Source organism: Schistocerca serialis, chromosome 4 (assembly GCF_023864345.2).
Source record: "Schistocerca serialis cubense isolate TAMUIC-IGC-003099 chromosome 4, iqSchSeri2.2, whole genome shotgun sequence".
NCBI classification, from domain to species: Eukaryota; Metazoa; Arthropoda; class Insecta; order Orthoptera; family Acrididae; genus Schistocerca; species Schistocerca serialis.
In genome coordinates this window covers 477,350,367-477,375,859 of record NC_064641.1, presented here as the reverse complement: position 1 = coordinate 477,375,859, position 25,493 = coordinate 477,350,367, and the positions used below count along the sequence as shown (strand labels likewise).

The 25,493-nt window shown below is 39.5% G+C and overlaps 1 protein-coding gene across 2 annotated transcripts in view; it reads right to left on the bottom strand.

The window, feature by feature from the left end:
* Positions 1 to 25,493, bottom strand: part of LOC126475159 (gamma-glutamyl hydrolase-like) — a 92,521-nt gene that overhangs the window by 32,911 nt on the left and 34,117 nt on the right. For both annotated transcript variants that reach the window (XM_050102782.1, XM_050102781.1), the window contains exon 4: positions 19,463 to 19,692. In XM_050102782.1, the coding sequence (XP_049958739.1) occupies positions 19,463 to 19,692 (230 nt within the window). The remainder of the gene's footprint in view (positions 1 to 19,462; positions 19,693 to 25,493) is intronic.

Below are 25,493 nucleotides of genomic sequence, written 5' to 3'. Positions count from 1 at the left end.
CCTGCACCTGGAACAATGCCGTGGTCAACACTGCCACTGGGCTGACTGGAATACTGCCACAGTGATGTCCCAACAGGGCACAGGTACAACTGATTTGCATGAGAGGTCACCTGCACCCAACCAATGCCCTGCACAAACAACTGCCGATCTTTGTGATGCACCACAACACCTGGCATCCATCCCTGATGCTGGCCTAAAGAACAGGCACAAATGGCAGTCCTAGGGGCAAAATGTGGCAGGCCACAGTTGTCCAGGACATGTGACTCAGAATGCAACAAATCCAGGAGCCCCAGTCTGGTTTCCATGCAAACATCCTGCCGAATTGCAACTGGTAATCACGTCACTCTGTATGGTAGCCAGAAACCTTGACAACACATCATCGCAGGAAGAGGCAGACACGACTTCTTCATTAGGATCTTGAACATACAGATTCCATCTACCAAGTTAGAAGTTGAGTGAAACAGGGCAGTAGTCAGATGCTGGATACTGTTTAGATACAAAAGTCTTGTAACTCCCACAACACAAACTGCTGATTGTTATCATACACTAGGTTCCTGGGGGATCCCTCGATGGCAAAAATAACTGACAATGCATCAACAGTGGCAGTTGACAACATGGAAGACAGCTTGGTTACATACAGGAAATTTGATGAAGCATCAACCACCAACAACCACATGCTGCCCAAAAACGTACCTGCAAAATAGACACCCACCCCGTCCCAATGGCATTCTGAACAGTCAAGAGGAAAATAGGCACAGTGGCGAAAACTGGTTCTGCGCACGGCGGTCAAGGGGAAAACTGGCATGGTGGCGCAGCCTGATTCTGCGCACAGACTGCAAGCCTGAAGTTTGAAGCTGCAATCGATCGCCAGCAGTAGACTTGATGTTCACTAATGCCTCCATATGAGTCATACTCCAGTGCGACATATACAGCAACTGGAGTAATTGAGGATGCAGCATGGGGGAGGGCAACCATTTGACAGCACTGCTCCTCTGTCACAAGCATGAGGGCCCTATCGATGACTCTGAGTTCATCACATAAGAGAAAAAAATGTACACTGTGCTGGATCTGCACACAAAGAGACGCACTCAAGCCAATCCACCAGGGCAGCTGAAACAATTTTCTTATAAACTGGGTCAGCAGCTGTGTCAGTCATGACCATTCACACTGTCCATGGAAAATCAGTTTGCTGCAAGGTATCATCCAGTGCAAACACAAGAGCCACCTTACGATTGAACTCTGGGTCAAGCTACACCGGTAGTCACGAAAGCACATTGGCATTTGCATGCTATACTTGGCAGTGGAGGAGTAATGTAATGTAACAATTACTGACAAAAAGGGACCACCTCAGAAATCAATGGGTAGTCATATCTGGTATCTTGGAACAAGGGCCATATAAGAAAACCAGTATCTTATGGTTAGCGATGAAGCGTAACCTTCCCCCATACAAGAAAATGAGAAACTTTTTAATCCAAAAAACAACAGCTGGCTCATCCTTTTCCACCTGTGCTGCAGAAAGAGTCTATGAGGCACAAGTGATAGACTTTTTGGCACCATTCGGATTCTGATCGGACTGAACTGCAACAAAGCCATACTGGGAAGCATCACAGGCCAGGGTAAAGATTTACCCAGTGTAAAAGAAGTCAAACAAGGAGCAGAGCTCAAACACTGCTTGAGGGATTGAAATGCACATTGACAATCTGCAGACCAGACAAACTTAATGCCCTTTTGGCACAGCCGGTTAAGAGGATAGCAAATGTGTGCAGCCTGCAGAATGAACTTAGGATCAAACGAAATCTTGCACAAGAAAGACTGGACTTCCTTCAGGTTTCTGGACGCCAGCAGATTGACAATGGCTTTGATATGTTCGTTTGTAGGGATAAGGCCATCTTTGCTAAGCATCTGTCCCGAAAAATGCACCTTTGGGGAGAAAAAACTACACTTCTCCAGCTTACAACAAAGGCCGTTCTCCAGAAGGCTTTGGAACACTGTCTGCAGGTTTCGTAAATGCTCCTCTTGTATAGAGCCCACATCCCAGATGTATCAAGGTAGTTCACACAACAGGGAATGTCTGGAATCCACTGCTCCAAACATCGTTGATACATTTCCAGTGCACACAAGATTCCGAAATGCAAGCAATTAAATTGACAAAGCCTAAAGACTCTTTTGAGTAAATAGAAAGTCCAAGAGGCTGTGTTCAACAGAAATTGCACGTATGCATCGCACAACTCAATGCTTGAAAAATACTGCCCCCCTCCCCAACCCCCCCCCCCCTCCCTCCCTCCCAATGACTTCGCCAATAACTCCTTCAGCTGGAGAATGGTAAAGGAATCTGCGACACATTGCACACTGACAATCTGTTTAAAATTGGTGAAAACATGCACAGCGCAATCAGGCTTCTGAACCACCACCAAAGGGTGGTCTCAGAGAAACAGGAGCAACAATTCCTTGTTCTTGTCAACATTGCAACTCAGCCTTTACCTTGGAGAGCTTACAGAAGGGAATGAGGCATAAGCAACAAAATTTAGGCACCATCGATGGCTTAAGTGAAACATTAACCTTGAAATTTTCTGCCCAGCAAAAGTAATCTAACACAGCTGGTTGCAAGATTGTAGTAAAGAGTTCAAATCCTGAAAAGGGACCAACAAACACAAAACAAACTTTGTCAATTATCTGGATGCCAAAAACAAAAAAAGTGTCTTATCCAAAAATATTTTGCACCAACGGGGAGTTGACCACTAATAATGTAAGTTGTCATTTCACATTCTTGTAACATGCAGAGACAGAGAACTGCCCCATATAAGGATACACTGTTTAGTATATGACACAACTTGACATACGGCCATTGCAACATCAGGTAGCCCAAGAGCCTGAACATACCTAATTAATGAGTCTGATCATCACTCCTGTGTCTACCTGAAATTCTACTGGGTGCCCATCCACTAACAACATCAGCAAGATAAACCAGGATGCCCGTGCAGGGCATCAGAGACAGCCCACAGTCGAGTGAAGGCACAGAGGCAACCAATCACTGACCCGCAGCTCTTCAACTGTCACAATCAGATGCTAAGTTGCACACTTGACAGTATACCACAAACATGGCCTCCATGTGTAGGCAATCTCGTTGAACATGTACCAAAAATTGGGGTAAGACTACTGGCTCGCCCAATGAGTGTAAGGAGAGCAATACCAACGACCCGCGAAACGCTTAGTGCAAGGATTATGACACCGCAATCAGTGCAAACGTACCGAGCCTGACATGGGTAACAGGCAGGACCACGATGCAACTGCGTTGGAATTGTCAACAGTTTCAGTTCAAGGCAACTCAGTGATGGGTAAGGCCACATGGAACACCGGGGGCTGTTTACCATGCACACATACACATTCCACCCACCAATCTTCAAAAAAAATGTCTGATGTCACTGCCATAAGCTCATGCCATTCCACAGTCTGTGTAATGTCAGCTAAAGAAGGATCGAAAAAGGTTAATTCTCTAGTTTGAACCTCAGGATCAGGTGCTAACCGGACAATAACATCACGAATTAGTGAGTCTGCATATCTGGTAGCAAATTTGGGCCACTCGAAACAACAATTGCATGAAGGACCCTGAAAACCAGCGAGTCAGGCTGCATACGACTGCCCAGGGCACTGATGGTGTTGGTTAAATTGCAACAGTGCTGCCATCACATGGGTTTGATGTCCAAAACACTGCATAAGCTACTGACAAAGTTTGTCAAAAGCGGAATTTCTTGGGATCAGTGAAGGAATATTAAAGCATACAATTGTGCCTTCTTTCCATTTCACAATCAACTACAAAATAACATTAAAAGCTAATTCCAAGACAAGAGCGTATTATCCATTGACATCACATTTACTGACACTTTATCACAACAAAACACATTACAAACATTTTGGAGTTTTAATGCAGTGTATGTTAGCTTCCTGCACATTTCTGAAAATGGAACACCTAATTTTATGGGTGTTCAATCTGCAGCATTTATGAGTTTCTACAATGAAACAGTAATGTTCCCATGTTGTCTTGCATCTTGTGCTGTTCTGTCTTGGCTGATAGAAGAAAACCAAACAACAACCAGCAACTTAAATCTTTGTCAAACTAAAAAACCGTAATTGTTGGTTTTTATATTTATAATTGTGTCTTATGAAAATATGAAATTTAAGTGATATAGCATGTCTCTCCAAAAGATGTCAGCTTTAATATGGCCTGTTGTGCTAAAGTGTTACAAAATGTGATGTTCATTTAGCACTCTAAATAGGTAGTTACAACAAAGGAAATGATTCTCATCATATATTAATGCACATTTTGTGTATCTTAGTTTATTTGATTATGGATGAAATCAGCTAGTGTCACTTTCTATGCTGCAAAATGATCTATGACCAATTCATTGAAATTTGGATGATTCAGCAGTACTTTTTCAAGAGAAAACATCACAAGTGCACAAAGTCTGTCATCATTCATAGTATTTCGCACGAATGTTTTCACCTGGAAGCAACATTCTGCCTCTCCAGTCATCATTCAGAAGGTCACTATTATCTGCAGAAGTTTAGCACTTGCAAGAAAAAAAGCTTTTACCAAGTTGTTCTCATAAAGAAATTTTGGTGAGGTCATAGCACCCGATGCTTTCATAAAACACTTTTGGTGTTACAATACATTCATTTCATGAGGTAAGTCTGAAGACTAATTTAAACAAATTAACAGCTACTTTCAGGTTTTTTTTCTGGGAAAAGTAATGTGGCAATTTGGCACACTTATTTCCTGTAAGCATTCATGAAACTCTCGCTGGGTGGTGATACTCATATTATCAGTAGCGTATTCTAGCGTACTCTAGAAAAACATTTACGAACTTATTCCTACAGAGGACAAAACTGCCAATTAATTCTAAATGTCAATTAGTGATGCATCAAAGCATAATAGAGCTATTCAGGGCCATGTTTTGATATTGAAGTTTCATACACTCTGTTCACTCCTTTCTGATGTAAACAGTGGAACATGTAAACAGTTGTTATTTAGTAATGGTAGGCATCCTTAGACTAAACAATCAGAGCCTTTGGGAGCTCCATATGAGCAAATGTTTGATGATGCAAGCTGTGCTGATCTGCCGTTAAATGAAGAAATGCATGTTTTACAGCCATAACAAAACCTTCACCTTTCGTAGAGTGACACTACATAGAACTAACTAGTATTCAAAGCACAGTCTTGACAGTAGGTGTTACCTTTCAGAAAAGCATCACTCAGTATTAACAGTCCCAGAAACACTGACTGTCAATGTGGGAAATATGTGAAATGTTTCATTGTAATTTAAGTTCTGTCAATTAATGAGAAATATATTTTAATATATAGCTTGGAGCAACTCCACCTAAGCCATTAACTATGAGCTGTGCTTGGTCTATTTATGAAAAAAATATCATTACTTGATGTGTTCCAAAACAAAAATGTTACTACTTTCATCAGTCCTTATCTCCACAACACCCATCACTGGGCACGTATGAACCTTAAGTCATACATCACTTATAAAAATTATACTTTTTTCCTTGTTGGTTGCAAACATTCATTGTATACCCTACCTGTTGGAGTGCTTAAATATGATGCACACATAACAATTACTATAAATTCCCAATGAGTAATTTTCCATTGCCTTTCTCAAGCACAATACAACTACTGGCTTTTGAGAACTAAGACTGGCTGACACTGCACTGACAAGCAAATAATAAAATAGAATAATTTGGACAAGAGCAAAAAAGCTTTTCTGTCAGAAAAAACTAAATTTAAAAAAAGTTCAATCCCAGCCATGAATAAACAGCATGAGGTATTATTATTAATGTTACATAGTTATACTGATGCTGGCAAGCAAGGAACCCTGTAGTGAAGAAAAATTGCTAACAATATTGAATGCAGCACAGTGGCCATGACAACCAACAAGTTGTCTGGCCGCATGAATGGCCACCGACAAACTGTCGCCAAGGAACAAGTGGACCACTCTGTCGCTGAACACACTGCCAAACATGACATCCTTCATTTCAATGACTGCTTCACAACCTGTGCCATATGGACCCTTTCCACAAACACCAGCTTTTCTGAATTTCACAGGTGGGAACTCTCCCTGTAATAATCCTATGTTCTCATAACCCTCCTGGCCTCAACCTCCGTTCATCACTGTCCTCACCCATCCAGCCCCTTCCCTGTTCCCATTCCAGCACTACACAGCCATCATTCCACCATCACACTCAGTCTTTTTACTTCTCTCCTTTTCCACTACTTCCCCCTCCCCCCTTTCCCCACCTCTCCCATGTCCACCATCTCACCTATAGCACTTCACTGTCCACCACCCCCACCATACTATCCCTCCCCCTCCTGCCCCAGCCTCCTCCTTACCCCACCCAGTCACCACTTCCATCATGCACTGATGCGGCTGTTCACAGTGTACTTCCAGTTGCCTGATACTGTGGTCATGTGTGTGAGTTAAGTGTGTGTGTGTGTGTGTGTGTGTGTGTGTGTGTGTGTGTGTGTGTGTGTGTGGTGTGTCTACGTCTATTGTTGATGAAGGCCTTATTGACCAAAAGCTTTATTTATTTGTGACAGTCTTTTTGTTGTGCCTATCTGCGACATAGCATCTCCACTATATGTTGAGTAGCAGCTTTCCTTTTCATAATATTGTTACATTCTATCTTGGGTTTTCCATTGTTTGATTTTTCCCAATTAAATGTTGGATAATTAAAGTCTCCAGTGATGATTACCCATGACTGGTGAACTTATGTACAAGTGAACTGAGGTTTTCTCTAAGGTTTTTGGTTATGTCAGGAGATGAGACAACTGGCAATGGAAGGATCCAATTATCATTTTATGCCCATCCCTGATACTGAGTCTTGGCCAAACAATCTCACACACGGCTTCAATTTCTAACTCAGTGGATCTGAGTTTCTTGTCTGCTACGAAAAATACACCATCTTCAATTCCCATTTCCCATTTACCTATCCTTTCAATATACATTTAGACTTTTCCCAAAAATCCCACTGCTATCAATTTCAGGTTTCAATCAACTTTCTGCACCTAGTATTATATGAGCTTCACTGCTTTTCAAGATCGCCTCTAACTTCAGACCTTTGATGCAAGTGCTTCAGCAGTTTACCATTAGGATTTTCATACTCTCACCTGTGGGTGGCATTTTCTTTTATCTTACACTGATACTTCTGGGTTTCCTCAGGCTATTGTTATCTGGAATTGATGGAAGGTCACCTAATCTAAAAAACCCTTGTGTGCACCCCACACACAGTCAGGGACCAGAGTGTGTATTGCACACCTGACTCATTTAGGGAGACCCTGCAGTTCTCAACCTTATGGCGGAAGTCCAGGAAGTCACAACCTAGCTCATCACAGAACCTTCAAAGTATTTGGTTCAATCCTTCCAACTGACTCAGAACCAAAGGGCCACAATCAGTTCTGGGGACAATGCCGCATAGTGTGAAATTCATTGAAACTACATGTGAACACGTGGTCTTCTCAACCTTCTCTGCCAGTCACTGGAATGATCCAAGTATGACCTCAGAGCCCAGACGACAGGCATCATTTGTTCCAGTGCACTACAGTCTGCAGCTGGTGCACCCCATTCCCTCAATGCAAGACTTGTGCCTTGTTATTAAAGATGGAGTATTTTCTCCAAGCAAAAGGTCAATTAACATTAAGTAATCATATGTTTTATAGTTTTAAGTTATGAAAATTCATTTATAATTAGTATAGTGAAGGGTTGTCCCAAAATCTTTCCTTTAAAAGAGGAAATCTGTAGTGTTACTGCTGTTTAGGCAAATAACGTTTCCCACTCCCTATTTATGACAAGGAAAGATGACAAGGACAAAATAGTAAAGTAATATCTGGTAGGGGAATAGCTAGCAAAACACATACTGTGCACGGTCATTTTGTTTCATGTTTGTGCAGAGTCGAATGAAGAGGTGTGTGGTTCAAGTAATTGGTAAGTAAATGTCTTCACCTTCTGTGGGTAAGCCTTTTACATTTTGACATGATGGCTTGGTTGTGTCTTGACTGTCAAGGAGCAGATACACTCTCCAAGAATGAAAATAGCAACGAACAACGGAAGCTCTAAAAATGAAATGAATTACTTCTTATTGAGTCTTCAAGGCAGATGTTGTACTTCATTTATATTGTACCTGCTCCAAGTTACAAAGTAATCATAATCTGTTCACCCATTGATACAAATAGAAGACAGTCAATTATGAAAAGTCATTTTGTAATTATAGTATATATCATTTTCCCGACCATCAATAACAGCTGCAAAGGCAAAGAGTGAAAGTTTTCCAGGGCTACAAATGATTCTACAGAGATATTGCTTTGAAGGACCTCCACATAAAGAAGATATTTAACGGTGACTGAGTTACACTAAACATAAATTAACACACAATGCTTCGGGTGACAGATCAAATGTGAGTTTCAAACACATATGAAGACGGTCAAAACAGACATTTCAACAGGGCATATTTTTTAGTTATGGTTGTCGTGGATCATATGCTACAGAGTAAGTATTTGCTATCTGAGTGACATAATATCAATTCCAAGTTAGCTGACAAAAATTTAGCATTCTGTATTATAATACAAGCACATGATTTAAGGAAGACAATGGGAACTTTATTTACTACGCTGTGTCATAACAGAATGTAAATCATCAGCCTAAAACACTTTAGAGTAGCTTGCAAACTCATTACTTCTAGCAAACCTAACAATAATAATCACATACATACCATGTTACTGATGTATATAGTTGAACCTCACTTAAGAAGCACCTCCCTTAACACGCAATTCGCTTAACAAGCAAAACAAATTGTAAAAAAATGACTCGCATAACGAGCAATGTTTCCCATAACGAGTAATGTTTATTTAGTGTGACGTCACCAGCCGTTCATGTGCAGCAGGGGAAACATTCAATAATATGAATACCTCTCACTGTTGGCAGTGGCATATGAACAATACCTTCAGAATGTACCACAGTCTGGATTCAGCATTCTTTCTGCTACCATCTTATTGCAGCTTGTGATCACACATTTTTCTACACAAGTCTTCAAATGTGCAAATTTGAATAACCTCCTTAGAAATGTCCCCGAAGATAAAGCCACACGAAGACAATCATAAGAGAAAGAAAATTATGAAATTACAATGAAATGAATACCCCTGGCTGCATACAGGTGTTGATATAAGTCAACGGGGACAGTTGAAAATGTGTGCCCCAAGCGGGACGCAAACCCAGGATCTCCTGCTTACATGGCAGATGCTCTATCCACCTGAGCCACAGAGGACACAGAGGATAGTGCAACTGCAGGGATTTATCTCTGGCACACCCCTGCCCATTATACTAATTACTCACGGCTTTACTGTCGATCCCCATAAGAGTTTGAGCACTGTTTGTACATCCGCACAGAAAAAGATGATAAAATGGCCAGTGAGCCTTAACTATATATATATGAAGATGGTATCTGTTCTTTCGGGCATGTCCGAAAGAACAGATACCATCGGTGACCATGCAGCTTGTTAGAATAAAATTACAATGAGACGAATGCCCCTGGCTGCATACAGGCGTTGATGTAAGTCAATGGGGACAGTTGAAAATGTGTGCCCCGACCGGGACTCGAACCCGGGATCTCCTGTTTACATGGCAGACTCTCTATCCATCTGAGCCACTGAGGACACAGAGGATAGTGCAACTGCACGGACTTATCTCTGGTACACTTGCCGTGAGACCCACATTCGCAACTTATTGTCCCACACTATATTCATAGTGCCCCTGCCCATTATACTCATTACTCGCAGCAGACATGTCCGAAATAACAGATACCATTTGCAGTCACACCACCTTCTGTGTCCTCGGTGGCTCAGGTTGGATAGAGTGTCTGTCATGTAAGCAGGAGATCCTGGGTTCGAGTCCTGGTCAGGACACAAACTTTCAACTGTCCCCGTTGACTTATATCAACACCTGTATGCAGCCGGGGGTATTCATTTTGTTGTAATTTCATTCTAATGAGCTGCATGGTCACCATATTCATATATATATATATAAAGAAAATTATCTTAGAAATGAAACGCAGAATCATTGAAAAATGTGAACTTTGTGTGAGCACTGCTGATTTAGCACACACATACAATCAGTCAACATCAAATATTTGCACTATCCTCCAGAACAAGGACAAGATTAAAGAGATAGATGCTTTAAAGGGAGTGACAAGAGTACCTAAACAATGGTTTTGTATTCAGGATGAGGTTGAAACGTTGCTCCTTATATGGATAAATGGAAAGCAATTTCAAGGCAACACTATTAACTAGAACACAATTTGTGAGAAGGTGAGAATGATTTTCACCGACCTCGTTAAGAAGATGCCAGGATCATCAGCGGCCACAAAAGTGTTTAAGGGAAACTGTGGGTGTTTCAAGAAGTTTAAGAGAAGAAACAGCATCCACATCATTGTGAGGTACGACGAAGCAGCCAGCTCTGACACAAAGGTAACAGAGAAGTTCATCCGGAGCTTCAAGATGCTCGTAGCTTCTGATGGTTATCTGCCACAACAGGTTTTTAATTATGATGAGACGGGTCAATTCTGGAAAAAGCAGAGGAGACTACACTGCATGGTCATAAGCCAATGAAAGATGTCTGACACTGCTACTCTGTGCCAATGAAAGTGGCGACTTGAAAATTAAATCATTACTTGTTTACCATTCAGAAACTCCATGAGGCTACAAGAAGTGTAAAGTCCAGAATATCATGTTAAATGTGATACCGAGGTCCAAAAATAAGGCTTGGCTGACACATGATCTTTTTTGTGATTGGATCAATGAAGTCATTTGGTCCTTCAATAAAAAAATATTTGCTTGAGACAAATCTGCCAGTCCATGTCTTGCTTATTATGGATAATGCTCCTGTCCATTCTCCAGGCCTACAAGACCACCTCCTTGAAGAATTTCATTTCACCGAGATCCAATTTCTGCCTCCCAACACCACACCATTACTCTAGCCTATGGACCAAGAGAGTATCTCTAACTTTAAGAAGCTCTACACTAAAGCACTCTTCAAGCATTGTTTTGAGTTGACTGAACCTACCAATCTCACTCTCAGAGTTTTGAAAATATCACTTCAACATAGTTGCCTGCATCAAGATGATTGAAAAGGCGTGGGAAGCTGTTTCCAAGAGAACTCACTTCTGCTTGGAAGAAGCTTTGGCATTGTCGAATGTGATTCTGATGCTTCTGAGTTAGTATCTATGAAATGAGATTGTGTCTTTGGCCAAGAGCATTGGACTAGAAGTGGATAACAATGATATCATGTGGGAGATCACAGCCAAGAAATGGCCACTGAAGAACTTATGCAGTTGCTAAGTGTTTCACAGCAGGAAGTTGTGGAGAGGAGTTCAGAGGAGGAGGAGGAGGCGGTATAAGCAAAGCAGTTATCTTCTGGCACAGTAAGAGAAATGCTGAAAGCATGGGAGTCGGTTGCATCATACACTGAAAATTGTCACCCCCAATAAAGGAGCAGCTACGCGTGCTACAAATTTATTTGATTATATGCTGTGTCCCATTTTCGCCAAGTGTTGAAGTGGTGGCAGAAACAAATCACTACAGACAGCTTCCTAGTAAAAATAATTAGTTATGTATCATGAGTAATCAAGTACATAATACTGTATGCATAATTTTCTTTGAATATATGGTATGAATAAGATAAAACTTTAGTACTTTTACTGTGTGGTATAATAATAATAAATAATAATAACATATAATTGATAAGTTAGTTAATTTTTTTTAATGTGTAATCAATAATTGATTAGTCAGGAGGAAAGCTAATAAATGAAAATTAAAATGAATTTAAATATCTCATTCTCATACACAAATCACTTTCTTAATCTTTTTTACCTTTTTTGTTGTTTGAAGTGAAGATCAGTAGACTTTTAATGTGCTGGAAAAATGTTTAGTCTGCGATTTTAAAATCTCAGGGGAATGGAAAAATGTCTTCTCTCCTTGTGAGAAAATTCAGACCAGTTCTAAATTAATTTCGTGGGTATCGTGTTGACAACGTAAGAAAAAATGTAGTAAAGCAAAATCTGTAACGTTTTATAAATTGGGGATTGATAACTGTTACTATGAAATGAAAGTGGAAATGCCAAATTAAGCAATTATTATTTCACAAAGTAAGTTTCTTATACAGACATCTGACATCTTGAACACTAATCTCACAGTTTTGAACAAAATAAAGAATTGTGCCATATTTCAGCAAAACATGTAGAAATTATAGTAATCTCAGCTCAATTCTGGAGCGAAAGAAAAATATTCATAGTAAAGTCATTTCGGTAATCGGAACTGCCGATAATAATGACACAACTAAACAAATTCCTAACACGAATACGATTTCAGTTCATTTGAAACAAAATGGAAGAATATAGGAGTCTGATAGTGTAAGATGCTGTCAGAAAGGCGCACAACTAAAGAGAGAGAAAGAAAAGATGAGCGTGCACTCTTATATAGGACAAAATGCAGCTGATAATGCTACGCCGTTCTCATTATCCTGGGTGTACATATTCGCTGACTTGCAGTGCAGTTAACTGGCACGAAGATTAAATTATATCTTTAACTTCTGATATTTTGATAGGAAAAGAAAATAGTACATTATTACGTCGCGGGCAGGACACAATATTACAATGGAACGCATTATCATATTTTACATTAATTTATATGCGACAATTTGTTTCACTTAATGAGTGTTCCACACTATGAATAAGATTCTGGAATGAATTACGCTCGCTATGCGAGGTTCCACTGTACATTGTACCAAATATACTGAATATGAACTTCAAAACTGTATAAACCATCCTTCAAAACATTGCTCATACACTGATTGTATTAATAAATTAATTAAGATGCATGCATGCACTGGTACATTACAGAAAGTACAACATTGCAAACTACATTATAAAACTGTAAGATATTTGTGCTAACATATTCAGGTAATCCCAAAATCCTCCAAATGAATGGCATGAAAGGGCTATTTGGTTGCACTGGTAAAACTAGTTCAAAATGCATTACTCATAATGATTTGCTAATATACATTACTTATTCTTAACATGAATGCACTACAAATATCAAATCTTAATACAGAAGATGGGGACAACACAGCACAGTGGCAACGGTATAATCACTATTCACATTACACAACAGGAACACACAGGCTTTAACACATGTTCTTACTTACGCATGCTGGTATGTCTATAAATTTTCCATCCCCTTCCTTAAATCATATGGCTGTGTTATAATTCAGAACACCAAATTTTTGTTGATTAACTTAAAACTGATTCTGAGTCACGCACTCAGATAGCAAATGCTTATTATGTAGCTTATGATCTCTGACACTATGACACAAAAATACAACCTATGAATCTGTTTTTCCCCCCATCAACAGACTCATCTGTCATTTAGACACCATACGCAGCATCTTGAACCAACAGCTGTAAATAACAAAAGCGCATTCAACCAGTCAGTTGTGAGCACGCAGTGTTAAGTGGACATGCAGCCTGGCGCAACATCTCTAAATCAAGTATTCAAGACATTCTCTTGAATGTTTTGAATAAAGGAAAAGTGTGTACAAGGTTTGTCCCATAAAACGTGACTCCTGAACAATTGCTGTTCGTGTTCACCTGCCACAAATTGATTGTAAAGCAGAACACAGACAATTCTTTTCTGGATAAAATCATCACAGATGACAAGACTTGATGTTATAAATACAAACTACCACAAAATGAGACAGTGCAGAATTCACATGAGGAGTCAATAATTTGACAACATAAGTGATATTCTAGCCAATATTAAACACGAGTTGGACAACATCCCAAAGGATTTTTCTGACAGTTTCACATGTTTGAACGAATGTAATGTGTATTGTACTCAAGTGGGGGCAATCTATGTACAACACTTGAAAGATTAAAACCAACATCTTAACATTTTACTATTTTTTTTTATTACTTCAGTCTCCAAACTTTATGGACTGATGGGGTACAGTGTAACAAATAGTGGTTTAGTGTGATTTGTGTAAAAGGTGATAATAACAATAACACCTTGTATAGTTTATGTCATTTTTCTGATGTACACAGTCTTGTTCTTGATTAGTGTAGACACAGTCTTGCAGTTAAACACCCAATAAATGGTTATTTGATGATGTCACACATGTATGTCAGATATATTTTAGGAAATGCCTAGGACAATGGGACAGGTCTTGCTTCTAGAGATATTACACAGATATGAGCCACGGGTCAAGGGATTGGAAGCACGGGAGGAATAGGGATGGACAAGAATATTGCATAGGTTGGGTGTGTGGTCGTATACCACTGTCAGAGAGGTGGGGACAATAGTAGGGTGGATACCATGATGAGAGGAAGCTGAAATGATGGCAAAGAACATTATTCAGCTGTTCCAGTCCTGGGTGGTACTTAGTCATGAAGAGGGTGAACCTTTGTGGCTGGTCAGTAGTCATGTGCCTGATGGTAGGTGACAAACTGTTTCTGGGCAAGCTAGAGAATGTTATTTTGATCTGCAAAGCTCAGTGAGACAATTGGCATATTTGGACAGAGAATGCTCATTGCTGCAGATGCAATGACTATGGGTGTCTAGGTCATATGGAAGGGACTTCCTGGTGAGGAATGGGTGGCAGCTGTTGAAAGGGAGGTATTGTGGTCATTGGAAAGTTTGATGTGGGCAGAGGTGTTGTTCTCCAAGAAGTGAAGGTCAACATCAAGGAGAGTAGCTTGTTGGGCTGAGGAGGACCAAATTAAATGAATAGAGAAGGTGTTGAGATTCAGGAGAAATGTGGATAGGATATCCCCACCCTCAGTCCAATCATAAAGATATCATCAATGAATTTGAACCAGGTGAGGGGTTTGGGATTCTGGGTGGTTAAATTCCTCTAGATGGCATGTTAATAGGGAGGCATAAGATGGTGCCATGTGGGCATCCACGGCAGCACCGCAGAATTGGTCATAAGTGATGCTTCCAAACCAGAAGAAGTAACTCTTGAGTGACAATATAGCGGTTGTGTTGACAAGGAAGGAGGCTGTACGTCTGCAGTCAGTCGGGCACTGGGAAAGGTAGTGTCCTATGCCAACAAGGTCATGGATACTGGGGATGTTAATGTAGAGGAAGATGACAACAGTGACGAGCAGGGCACTGGGTGGTAAAAGGACAGGAATAAGAGCTTTGTTCACTTTTAAATGCACTTTAAATGTGCCTTTCTGCCACTCCAAAGTTCGTCTACATGATGAATAGCAACCTATCCTGTTTAATATAACTGGATATGGAAATTTGCAATCTTTTGGAGCCAATGGTTCCTTCTTCTGGCAGAAAGATTGAAGGAAAAGGTAGAGGGATGAAGTAAAAGGACTTTTGAGCTTTAGGAAATGGGAGAGTTACAGAAAAGTCACCCACAACCCTGGGTAATGGGAGTTTATTGGACAGGATGAGACAAAAAGATTGATTGTTGTTGCCTGCATTGGAAGAGGTTTGAAAACTTGAGAACTTAAAGATGGAAGACAGGGTAATAAGCAACAATGAGATTACTGAAAAACATCATGTAAGTGTGAATAAGAGCAGAAAGCTAAGTGAATTACACATAGTAGGCAGGTGAGGAGGGAGGGGGTGGAAGAGACAGGTCAAAAAAATAAAATAAAATAAATAGTTACTGAAAATAAATGCTAAAACCACAGAAATTAATGTAAATTTAGGCCAACGAACTGAGAGAGGAACCTGGGAGGCCAACTGTTGACATATTTGCAGTGACATGGCACCAGGAGTGCCACTACAAATTTGGGGAAGACCTTGATACAAAAAAGATATCTAATAGCATCTGTATAAGATCTGTCAGGAAAGCACTAGAAAAGAATGGAGTGGGAAAAGACAACAAACAAGAGTGTCATAAATGTACTATGGAAGTTCAAGTTGTGTGAAAAAGGGAAATGAAAGGACAGATTGACTCCAGCAAAGAAATGCTGTGAAACAGGGCAGTGTAATGTCACCTCTGCTCTTGGTGGGAGAAAAAACTGGAGAAGACAAGATGAAAGCAATGGTGTTTGTAGATGACTTGGTGATCTGGGGAATCAGGGAGGTGGAGATTCAGGAACAGCTGCATGCTTGGGAAGAAACTGTGAGACAGTGTATAATGAAGTTTAATGTAAACAAATGTGAGATCCTGATTACAACAGGAAAGAAAGATACAGGTAGACAACTGGCAGAATAAGGATTGGAGGTGAACAATGGAAGAAGGGGCAAAGTATCATGTAGATGGGAAGTGTGTTAGAGGAAAATGGAAAAAATGAAAGAGGTACCAGTGAACATGGCAGACAGGTAGAAGCATTCGTCTGAAGTGTTAGAAGCCTGGTGTGGAACAAAGACATTTCACAAAAAAGCAAAGTAGTAGTATACAGAAGTTACTACATTCCCATACTGACCTATGCATTTGAAACATGGGTAATGACGAAAGATGAAAGCAGGTTACAAGCATATGAAATGAAATTCCTCAGAAATATGATAGAAATAAAAAGAAGAGACAGGATGAAGAATGAAAGTGTAAGGGAAATAGTGGAAAAGCAACACTCACAGAGCAGTACAGAAACATCAAGACTAAGCTGGTATGAGCACTTAAAGAAAATGAAAAACAAGACGATTCCCAAGAAGATATGTGAAATGCAGGTGCAAAAAAATGATGAAGAGGAAGACCAAGGTATACAAGGCTGAAAGGTTGCAGGAGTGTGTTGAAAAAGAGGCGAGAACTGGATCAGAGCGAACACAGAAAGATGGTGGGGAAACAGGACTAGGTGGCGAGGCTCATTTTCAAAACAGGCCCAGCCTCAGGTTGGAAACCTTTAAAGATGATGATGGGTGTTGAGAACCAAGCACATGTAATGCCACCAGCTTCCATCTGCAGAGTTATGAAAAACTCGTGTCAGCTGCTGAAAGATTGTACACGTCCACATCTTTAATATTTGTGTTCTCCTGCCACCACTTAGAGAGAAGATTTTTTTATCTACTCATTTATATTTTCAAACATTGATTATTTTCACTAACCTATACTATTTCACTGTTATAATCAACACAGCTTTGACAAAACACTAAATGTCAATCAGTAAGGAATTTCTTAGAATTCATATGAGTTGAAACAGAATTATAATATCTTGAATAGCACTGTATCTATAAGGGACATTCACAATTTAACACACAAAAATAATCCTCCTGTAAATTGTGTCTTCTAGTATTCTGTATTATGGTGCAAAGATCGTTAACTAGCTGACTGAAGAGATAAGACAAGAAATATAGGGTCCCAGCACATTAAAATGAAAATTAAACAGAAATGTCATTAAAAATCTTAATAAGTATCTGATAAACTAGAGCTGAGGAAAAAAAAACATAATGACATTTATTGTACAAAGGGTTCCATTATTACTTGTTTTGATAATTATCAGTGTATTCATGGTCAACAGTCTCCCTAACTAGCAAATAAATCACACAAACATCAATACCCACGGAAAACAATGCAATTAACACATACGTTGTGCAGTTGTCACCACCAAATGTAAGCCAATGAAGCTCACACGTCCCTGCCTCATTTGTATATAAGAGACAATTCCACACTTGAGAGTCGGATGTCAACGGGTACTGTGAAAATGAGTGAAGGTGGATGACGCAATCCAACATAGTTGAATTGCAATGAGACAACATTTACATCTGCTATCGGCAAATTTATTGTTGTTGAAACTCAGGAAGATGTGACCATGTAATTAAATGCTTGATTTACTGTTGTTTGTAGACTGTATGACATGAATGTTTATGATGGGCCGACAAAAATAAACATCACCTTCAAATTTTTGAAGGCAGTGTACACAAAGGGTATGGTCACAACAAAATTCAATTTGTCATTGGCTCATTCTGTTCCACAAATCCCATCATGAAGGAGAATGTTCAGCAAAGTGGAGTGAACTGAACACCCTTTCTTCAATGGTCTCACCAGCAACAGGATGCTAAACCATATATTCTTATTTATGATTAGAGGAGACAGTAGCAAAGAAGCTAATTATAAACACTGTATTAACAAATGACTATCATAATTTTAAACAAGAAAGAGAGTTAGAGATGTGGATTCTATTCAAAGTAAACTTTTCACTTCCAATATCACAAGCTAGCTGCCTCTGAACAGTTCATCCACTTGCACCCTACATAATGAAGAACATATTGTAATGAATCAAATAGTGCCTGTAGCTGAGTGTCACATTCCAGGTACTGACTGCTGTGGTCAATGATCTATGCTGATACAGCACCCTCAGCAATGAGCCACTTACATTCTCTGCTCTATTTCTGCAAGACAATGACCAAGTCCTAGGACAATGACCATTCTTTGAGGTGCTTCCACATAATGAAAAAAATGTGGCAGTACTACCTCTTCTGCATAATCAGCCCCCTGACAGCAGTACTTATACCCACTGGGGCAGCCAGTCATCATCGGACAGCTGGGGTACATTATGACACCCACCCTGTGTCGGACACTGCTGTGTAGGCAACACCAGTACCTTTGGCACAGCTGCCAACATCATCACCAGGCCACAGACCCTCAACTGTTACCTGATCACTCAGGCTCTTGGCAGCCCTGTGCTCAGCCACCACTGTGGAACTTCTCAACAGAATCCAATCACTTTCCATGTGAACTAAGATTCCCCCATCCTGTGCCTCTAGGACATGACATAGCCAGTCATAGCTGTCCATCCTTCAATGTGGAGTTTGGGGCACTGTGTCACCCTACTGTCACTTGGATGACTTCCCTGGGACAACAGCAGACGCCAGAGTCATGTCTGTTATGGACTCAGTTACACAACGCATCCACAGGAACTGACGCAGCATCAGTGGGCACTCAGTACGTGCTGCTGCTGACTAGGACAGCAATACAAAAACAGCTGTGGCAGGAGATGCTGCAGCAGTGTTTTTTCTCACCTGCCGAGGTCCCAGAGATAAACCGCCATGGTCAAGAAGACTGAATGGTAGTAAATAATATACAATAAAGGTCATTTATATCCATGGACTGCTTTCTTCTGTTACACAGACATCCAGCTTCAAAGAGAATCTCGTGCCCACTCCATGCCATACGAACACTCTGTCACAATATGTCACACATCTGTTGCTACAAAATTAATGAAAGTCCACATTTTTACCACAAATTATGTAATGTAATGGATAGTTCACTCAAAAAGATGGTTTTGCATTTCGACAGAATATGCTCTGTTGTCAGCAATGCAACTATCATGCTCAACTGTGCACAATGTGTCAATCAGCAGTCACTATGAAATATGCTATGCATTTACAATTTCCAATTCCAACATTTCAACAAATAGATCACATCAAGTTTCAAGAACAGGTCATTAACAGATTACTTACCATGTGTAAACTCTAGAGGAAGAGCAACATCATTTGCAGAACAGGAACAACGATGTTCTCTTTGACCAGCTGCTAAATATAGCATCAGCTCAAATCCCAAACATGTGCTCCAAAGTGGAAAATAATCACCATTTTCATTTAAACCAATGGTTAAATTGTACAAAATTTCTCCTGCTGCTGCATAGCCATCAGTATTCGTAAAATATGAAGCACCACCAGGAAACAGAAGTCTGCAAGCAAACAATACATATCTTCAGATCACCACCACCACCATTATCGCCATCACCATTTAGCACATTAACAGGCATTTAAGGCCTACAGCAGAAAAAAGAAATAACCACACTACAAAAGAAGAAAAAACAGCAATCTATAAAAAAAATACAAAAGAACACTATAAATGCACAATGACAATGGAGGTCAGTCAATCTCAACAGAGGAGATATCTACTGCAGATGGTAGTCCATCATTGCCAGTCTTCAGCTTCAGCTTCCACTGCTCTCAGCTCCACTGCTTTAAGAACTGTTAATACTTCATCCTTCCATCACATCCTTGGATGCCCCCTTGGGAATTTCCCAGAAAACTGAGAATGGAGGATGCAGTATGGAAGAGATCTATCAGCTTGAAGGATGTGACCCAACTACTGCAGCCTCTCGTACCCTAATATTTGGCCGATGTATCATTTTTCCAACCACTGGCACAGGTCTTCTATCTTTCCTCATTCCTATTTACCTTCCATGGTGCTATAGACAGGTCCACAGATCTTTTGAAATACCTTCTTTTCGAAGACACAGATTGTTTCTTCAGTTGTTGCTGACGATGCTCAAGTTCACAACCATTTGAAAGTACTGGTCGTACTAGTCATGTACAGCTGGATCTTATTCTTCTGTGATATCAGTTGTGACGTGAATAAATCGTTCAGGCTAAAGAACATACGATTAGAGTTTATTATTCATTGATGTGCATCTTTTGTCAGTATCAGACCAATGTACTTGAATTCTTGAACTCATTCTAAGGTATTCCAACCAATAACACGGAAGGAAGGGGAGCTTGACAGCACGATAATGCAAAATATTTGGTTTAATCATCACTCACCACCAGCCCAAATTTCTTTGGATTGTGCAGAAATCAGTGCATACTTTCTCCACGATGTCACCAAGAACAATATTGTCAGCAAATGCCAGGATTGTGTCTGCTCCCACCTTCAGATGTTGTTGTTGTGGTCTTCAGTCCTGAGACTGGTATGATGCAGCTCTCCTGTACAAGTTTCTTCATCTCCCAGTACTTACTGTAACCTACATCCTTCTGAATCTGCTTAGTGTATTCATCTCTTGGTCTCCCTCTACAATTTTTACCCTCCACGTTGCTCTCCAATGTTAAATTTGCTATCCCTTGATGCCTCAGAACATGTCCTACCAATTGGTCCCTTCTTCTTGTCAAGTTGTGCCACAAATTCCTCTTCTCCCCAATTCTATTCAATACCTCATTATTAGTTATGTGATCTGCCCATAAAATCTTCAACGTTCTTCTGTAGCATCACATTTCGAAAGCTTCTAATCTCTTCTTGTAAGAACTATTTATCGTCCATGTTTAATTTCCATACAAATACTTTCAGAAACGACTTCCTGACACTTAAATCTATTCTCGATGTTAACAAATTTCTCTTCTTCAGAAATGCTTTCCTTGCCATTGCCAGTCTACAATTTATATCCTCTCTACTTCGACCATCATCAGTTATTTTGCTCCCCAAATAGCAAAACTCCTTTACTACTTTAAGTGTCTCATTTCCTAATCTAATTCCCTCAGCATCACCCGATTTCATTCGACTACATTCCATTATCCTTGTTTTGCTTTTGTTGATGTTCATCTTATATCCTCCTTTCAAGACACTGTCCATTCCGTTCAACTGCTCTTCCAAGTCCTTTGCTGTCTCTAACAGAATTACAATGTCATCGGCGAACCTCAAAGTTTTTATTTCTTCTCCACGGATTTTAATACATACTCCAAATTTTTCTTTTGTTTCCTTTACTGCTTACTCAATATACAGATTGAATAACATTGGGGAGAGGCTACAACCCTGTCTCACTCCCTTCCCAACCACTGCTTCCCTTTCATGCCCCTCAACTCTTATAACTCCCATCTGGTTTCTGTACAAATTGTAAATAGCCTTTCGCTCCCTGTACTTGACACCTGCCATCTTCAGAATTTAAATGAGAGTATTCCAGTCAATATTGTCAAAAGCTCTCTAAGTCTACAAATGCTAGAAACGTAGGTTTGCCTTTCCTTAATCTTTCTTCTAAGATAAGCCGTAAGGTCAGTATTGCCTCACGTGTTCCAAACTGATCTTCCCTGGGGTTGGCTTCTACCAGTTTTTCCATTCATCTGTAAAGAATTCGCATTAGTATTTTGCAGCTGTGACTTATTAAACTGATAGTTCGGTAATTTTCACATCTGTCAACACCTGATTGCTTTGGGATTGGAATTATTATATTCTTCTTGAAGTCTGAGGGTATTTCGCCTGTCTCATACATCTTGCTCACCAGATGGTAGAGTTTTGTCAGGACTGGCTCTCCCAAGGCCATCAGTAGTTCTAATGGAATGTTGTCTACTCCCGGGGCCTTGTTTCGGCTCAGGTCTTTCAGTGCTCTGTCAAACTCTTCACACAGTGTCGTATCTCCCATTTCATCTTCATCTACACCTTCTTCCATTTTCTTAATATTGTCCTCAAGTACGTCGCCCTTGTATAGACCCTCTATATACTCCTTCCACCTTCTTTGCTTAGAACTGGGTTTTCATCTGAGCTCTTGATATTCATACAATTGGTTCTCTTTTCTCCAAAGGTCTCTTTAATTTTCCTGTAGGCAGTATCTATGTTACCCCTAGTGAGACAAGCCTCTACATCCTTACATTTGTCCTCTATCCATCCCTGCTTAGCCATTTTGCACTTCCTGTAGATCTCATTTTTGAGACATTGGTATTCCTTTTTCCCTGCTTCATTTATTGCATTTTTATATTTTCTCCTTTCATCAATTAAATTCAATATTTCTTCTGTTATCCAAGGATTTCTACTAGCCCTCATCTTTTTACCTACTTGATCCTCTGCTGCCTTCACTACTTCATCCCTCAGAGCAACCCATTCTTCTTCTAATGTATTTCTTTCCCCCATTCCTGTCAATTGTTCTCTTATGCTCTCCCTGAAACTCTGTACAACCTCTGGTTTAGTCAGTTTATCCAGGTCCCATCTCCTTAAATTCCCACCTTTTTGCTGTTTCTTCAATTTTAATCTACAGTTCATAACCAATAGATTGTGGTCAGAGTCCACAGCTGCCCCTGGAAATGTCTTACAATTTAAAACCTGGTTCCTAAATCTCTGTCTTACCATTATATAATCTATCTGATACCTTCTAGTGTCTCCAGGATTCTTCCATGTATACTACCTTCTTTTATGATTCTTGAACCAAGTGTTAGCTTTGATTAAGTTATGCTCTGTGCAAAATTCTACCAGACGGCTTCCTCTTTCATTTCCTTCCCCCAATCCATATTCACCTACTATGTTTCCTTCTCTCCCTTTTCCTACTCTTGAATTCCTGTCACCCATGACTATTAAATTTTCGTCTTCCTTCCCTACCTGAATAATTTCAGATACTCACAAAATTTTGGAAAAATCACAAGTAAATTGGATTTTAATTACTTTGTTCATTAGTGCTTTTTATCTAGAATAACAATGAATGTTTCAAATATTAGACATGCCAAATAAACTGAAACTGTACACAATCTTTTGCATAATTAATTCCTTAAACTGATGCATGAAGTAAATATTTATTATAATTCTATCAGTAACTGAAATAAGAATTAAATATTTATTATAATTCTATCAGTACTCAGCTTGAAATATTTAAGTGAACTGTGGATAGGAAATGGAACATGCAGCAATACTGTACAAGCCCTTAAATTCACTGCCTGAGTGGAAGCAGTGGCACTGTAAATATGACAATAAAGATTTTTTAAAGCCTTTTACATACCTGATGGTTTGAAGTTTTTGGGGAGTTTGTTAAAAAGTTGCAAACCCAGGTTAAATGTGCTCTTCTGGCACTGTGTACTACTGGTGAGAGTTACAGGGAGACTTTTGTTCAGTCTGGTATGTCACAGTTTCTTTGCAATGATTTGTCTTCATCAATGAAATGTACTTTAGACATATTGCTCTGATGTGAAAACATGTCAGAGGATGCACGACAAGCAATGTGAAATCATGTTTGCATAATTCCCATATTTTATTTACACTCATTATTCCACTGACCCCTTGTGCATTCTTAGAGTACTGAGTGAGGGTGGAAAGTTCCCCAGAATATCATATCACAATTTGTGTGTGACTGAATGTAGGAACAATAGGCACTCATAATTGTTTCCATATTGGTGTAATATTTTAGAGCCCTTAAAAAATAACCATCTCTCATTAACATAACATTAACTCACATTACAGTTGCATCATTTGTAGTCACCTTCCTCTAGGTCTACTGGCAAAGGGTGTTGTTGAGGATTTATTTACAGTTTTTACAGTTTTGTCATGACCCTTCTACTTTGCACATCATTATGTTGCCTTAAAAAAACTACTGATTTCATTGGTCTACTGTAGCGGATGGAGAGGGAAAGTTTATTAGTCTGGCTTCCTGTCATGGAAGGATTGGAACCTGCACCATCTATGGCTGCTTGGTAAGTCACAAGTCTCACCAAATTTTATTTTCTTTATGCACATTTGTTTTGTGTGAAAGATGTCAGTGACCAAATAGGAAAACATGTTTGCCAGTTTGATCTCCAACCCATCTTCTATTTCTCTGTAAGATGCAGGATATGTTAGGCTTCAGAAGGGACAAGACAGATGCTCTAAAGTGTTTTTGATACGTACCCTTACTTCTATACTGCATACTGGACTACTTCCATATAAAAACCATGTATACAGCAAATCTGTATGAACACAACTGCACCTTGCACAGAGAGTTGTGTGTCACTAAGTCCTCTTTGATATATTGCGGAGTATCTCAGGAGTAATGCTTCAAAAGGTTTCCTCATCAAATTTTGCATAATTCCTCATTAATCTTACACCAGTACTGAGTCACTTGATTACTCCACATTATGATTTGTCTGCTGTGATTTGGTCCAGGCTTCATGGTGGCTACTTCAATGGAGCTGGAGACATCGCTGAACCACACCACTTCCTGGGGCATGAAAAATATTCATAAAGGAACTCACATACCGCATAGCATAGTGTGCTGGAGATCCATCCTGCTGTAGCTACACAAGATACATGATTCCCTCATCTTTTTGAGATGAGTTATTAAACTTATTTTTCACCTGGTCAAATAATAATTTCCATTCTCTTTTCCTTCAAAAAAGTTTGTTTTGAAAAGTCCTATACGTAACATAAGGTGGGTTCTTTTCCAGCCTTTTATTTTATTTTTTTTTTTTTTTGACCAGAAGAAGAAATATCTCCTGATTTAATTGTGATATATCAATTATCAATCTCTTTATTCATCCATTAACAATATACATTGTATAGATGTAGTCAATTACTATATAATTACTTTTATTTAATTTGTTTCAAAAACTCGGATAATAAACAAAAATATTTTATGTCAGTAAATATAAATAATATTACTTTTCCATATTCAGAGATTCTTCAATGTTATAAAAACTATGTATTAGTAAAAATTGTTTAACGTCTACCTTGAATTTATGAAATTCTTTAATTTTCCTTATTGTAGCAGGCAGTGCAATAAAAAGTATTTTGGGCTGGTAATTAACACTTTTTTGGTAGAACACTCATTTGTGGGTGTCTTTGTGAAAATCATCTCTGTTCCTTGTTTCATGGTTATGAACCTGATTATTTCATGTTGAAAATTCCTGGCGAGTTTTCAGAAAGCAGACACATTCATTGATGTATAAGCTAAGAAGAGTCATTATTTTAAATTCTTTAAATATTTCCCTGCATGACACTCTACAGGGAACCCCTTTAACTATTCTAATGGCCCTTTTTTGA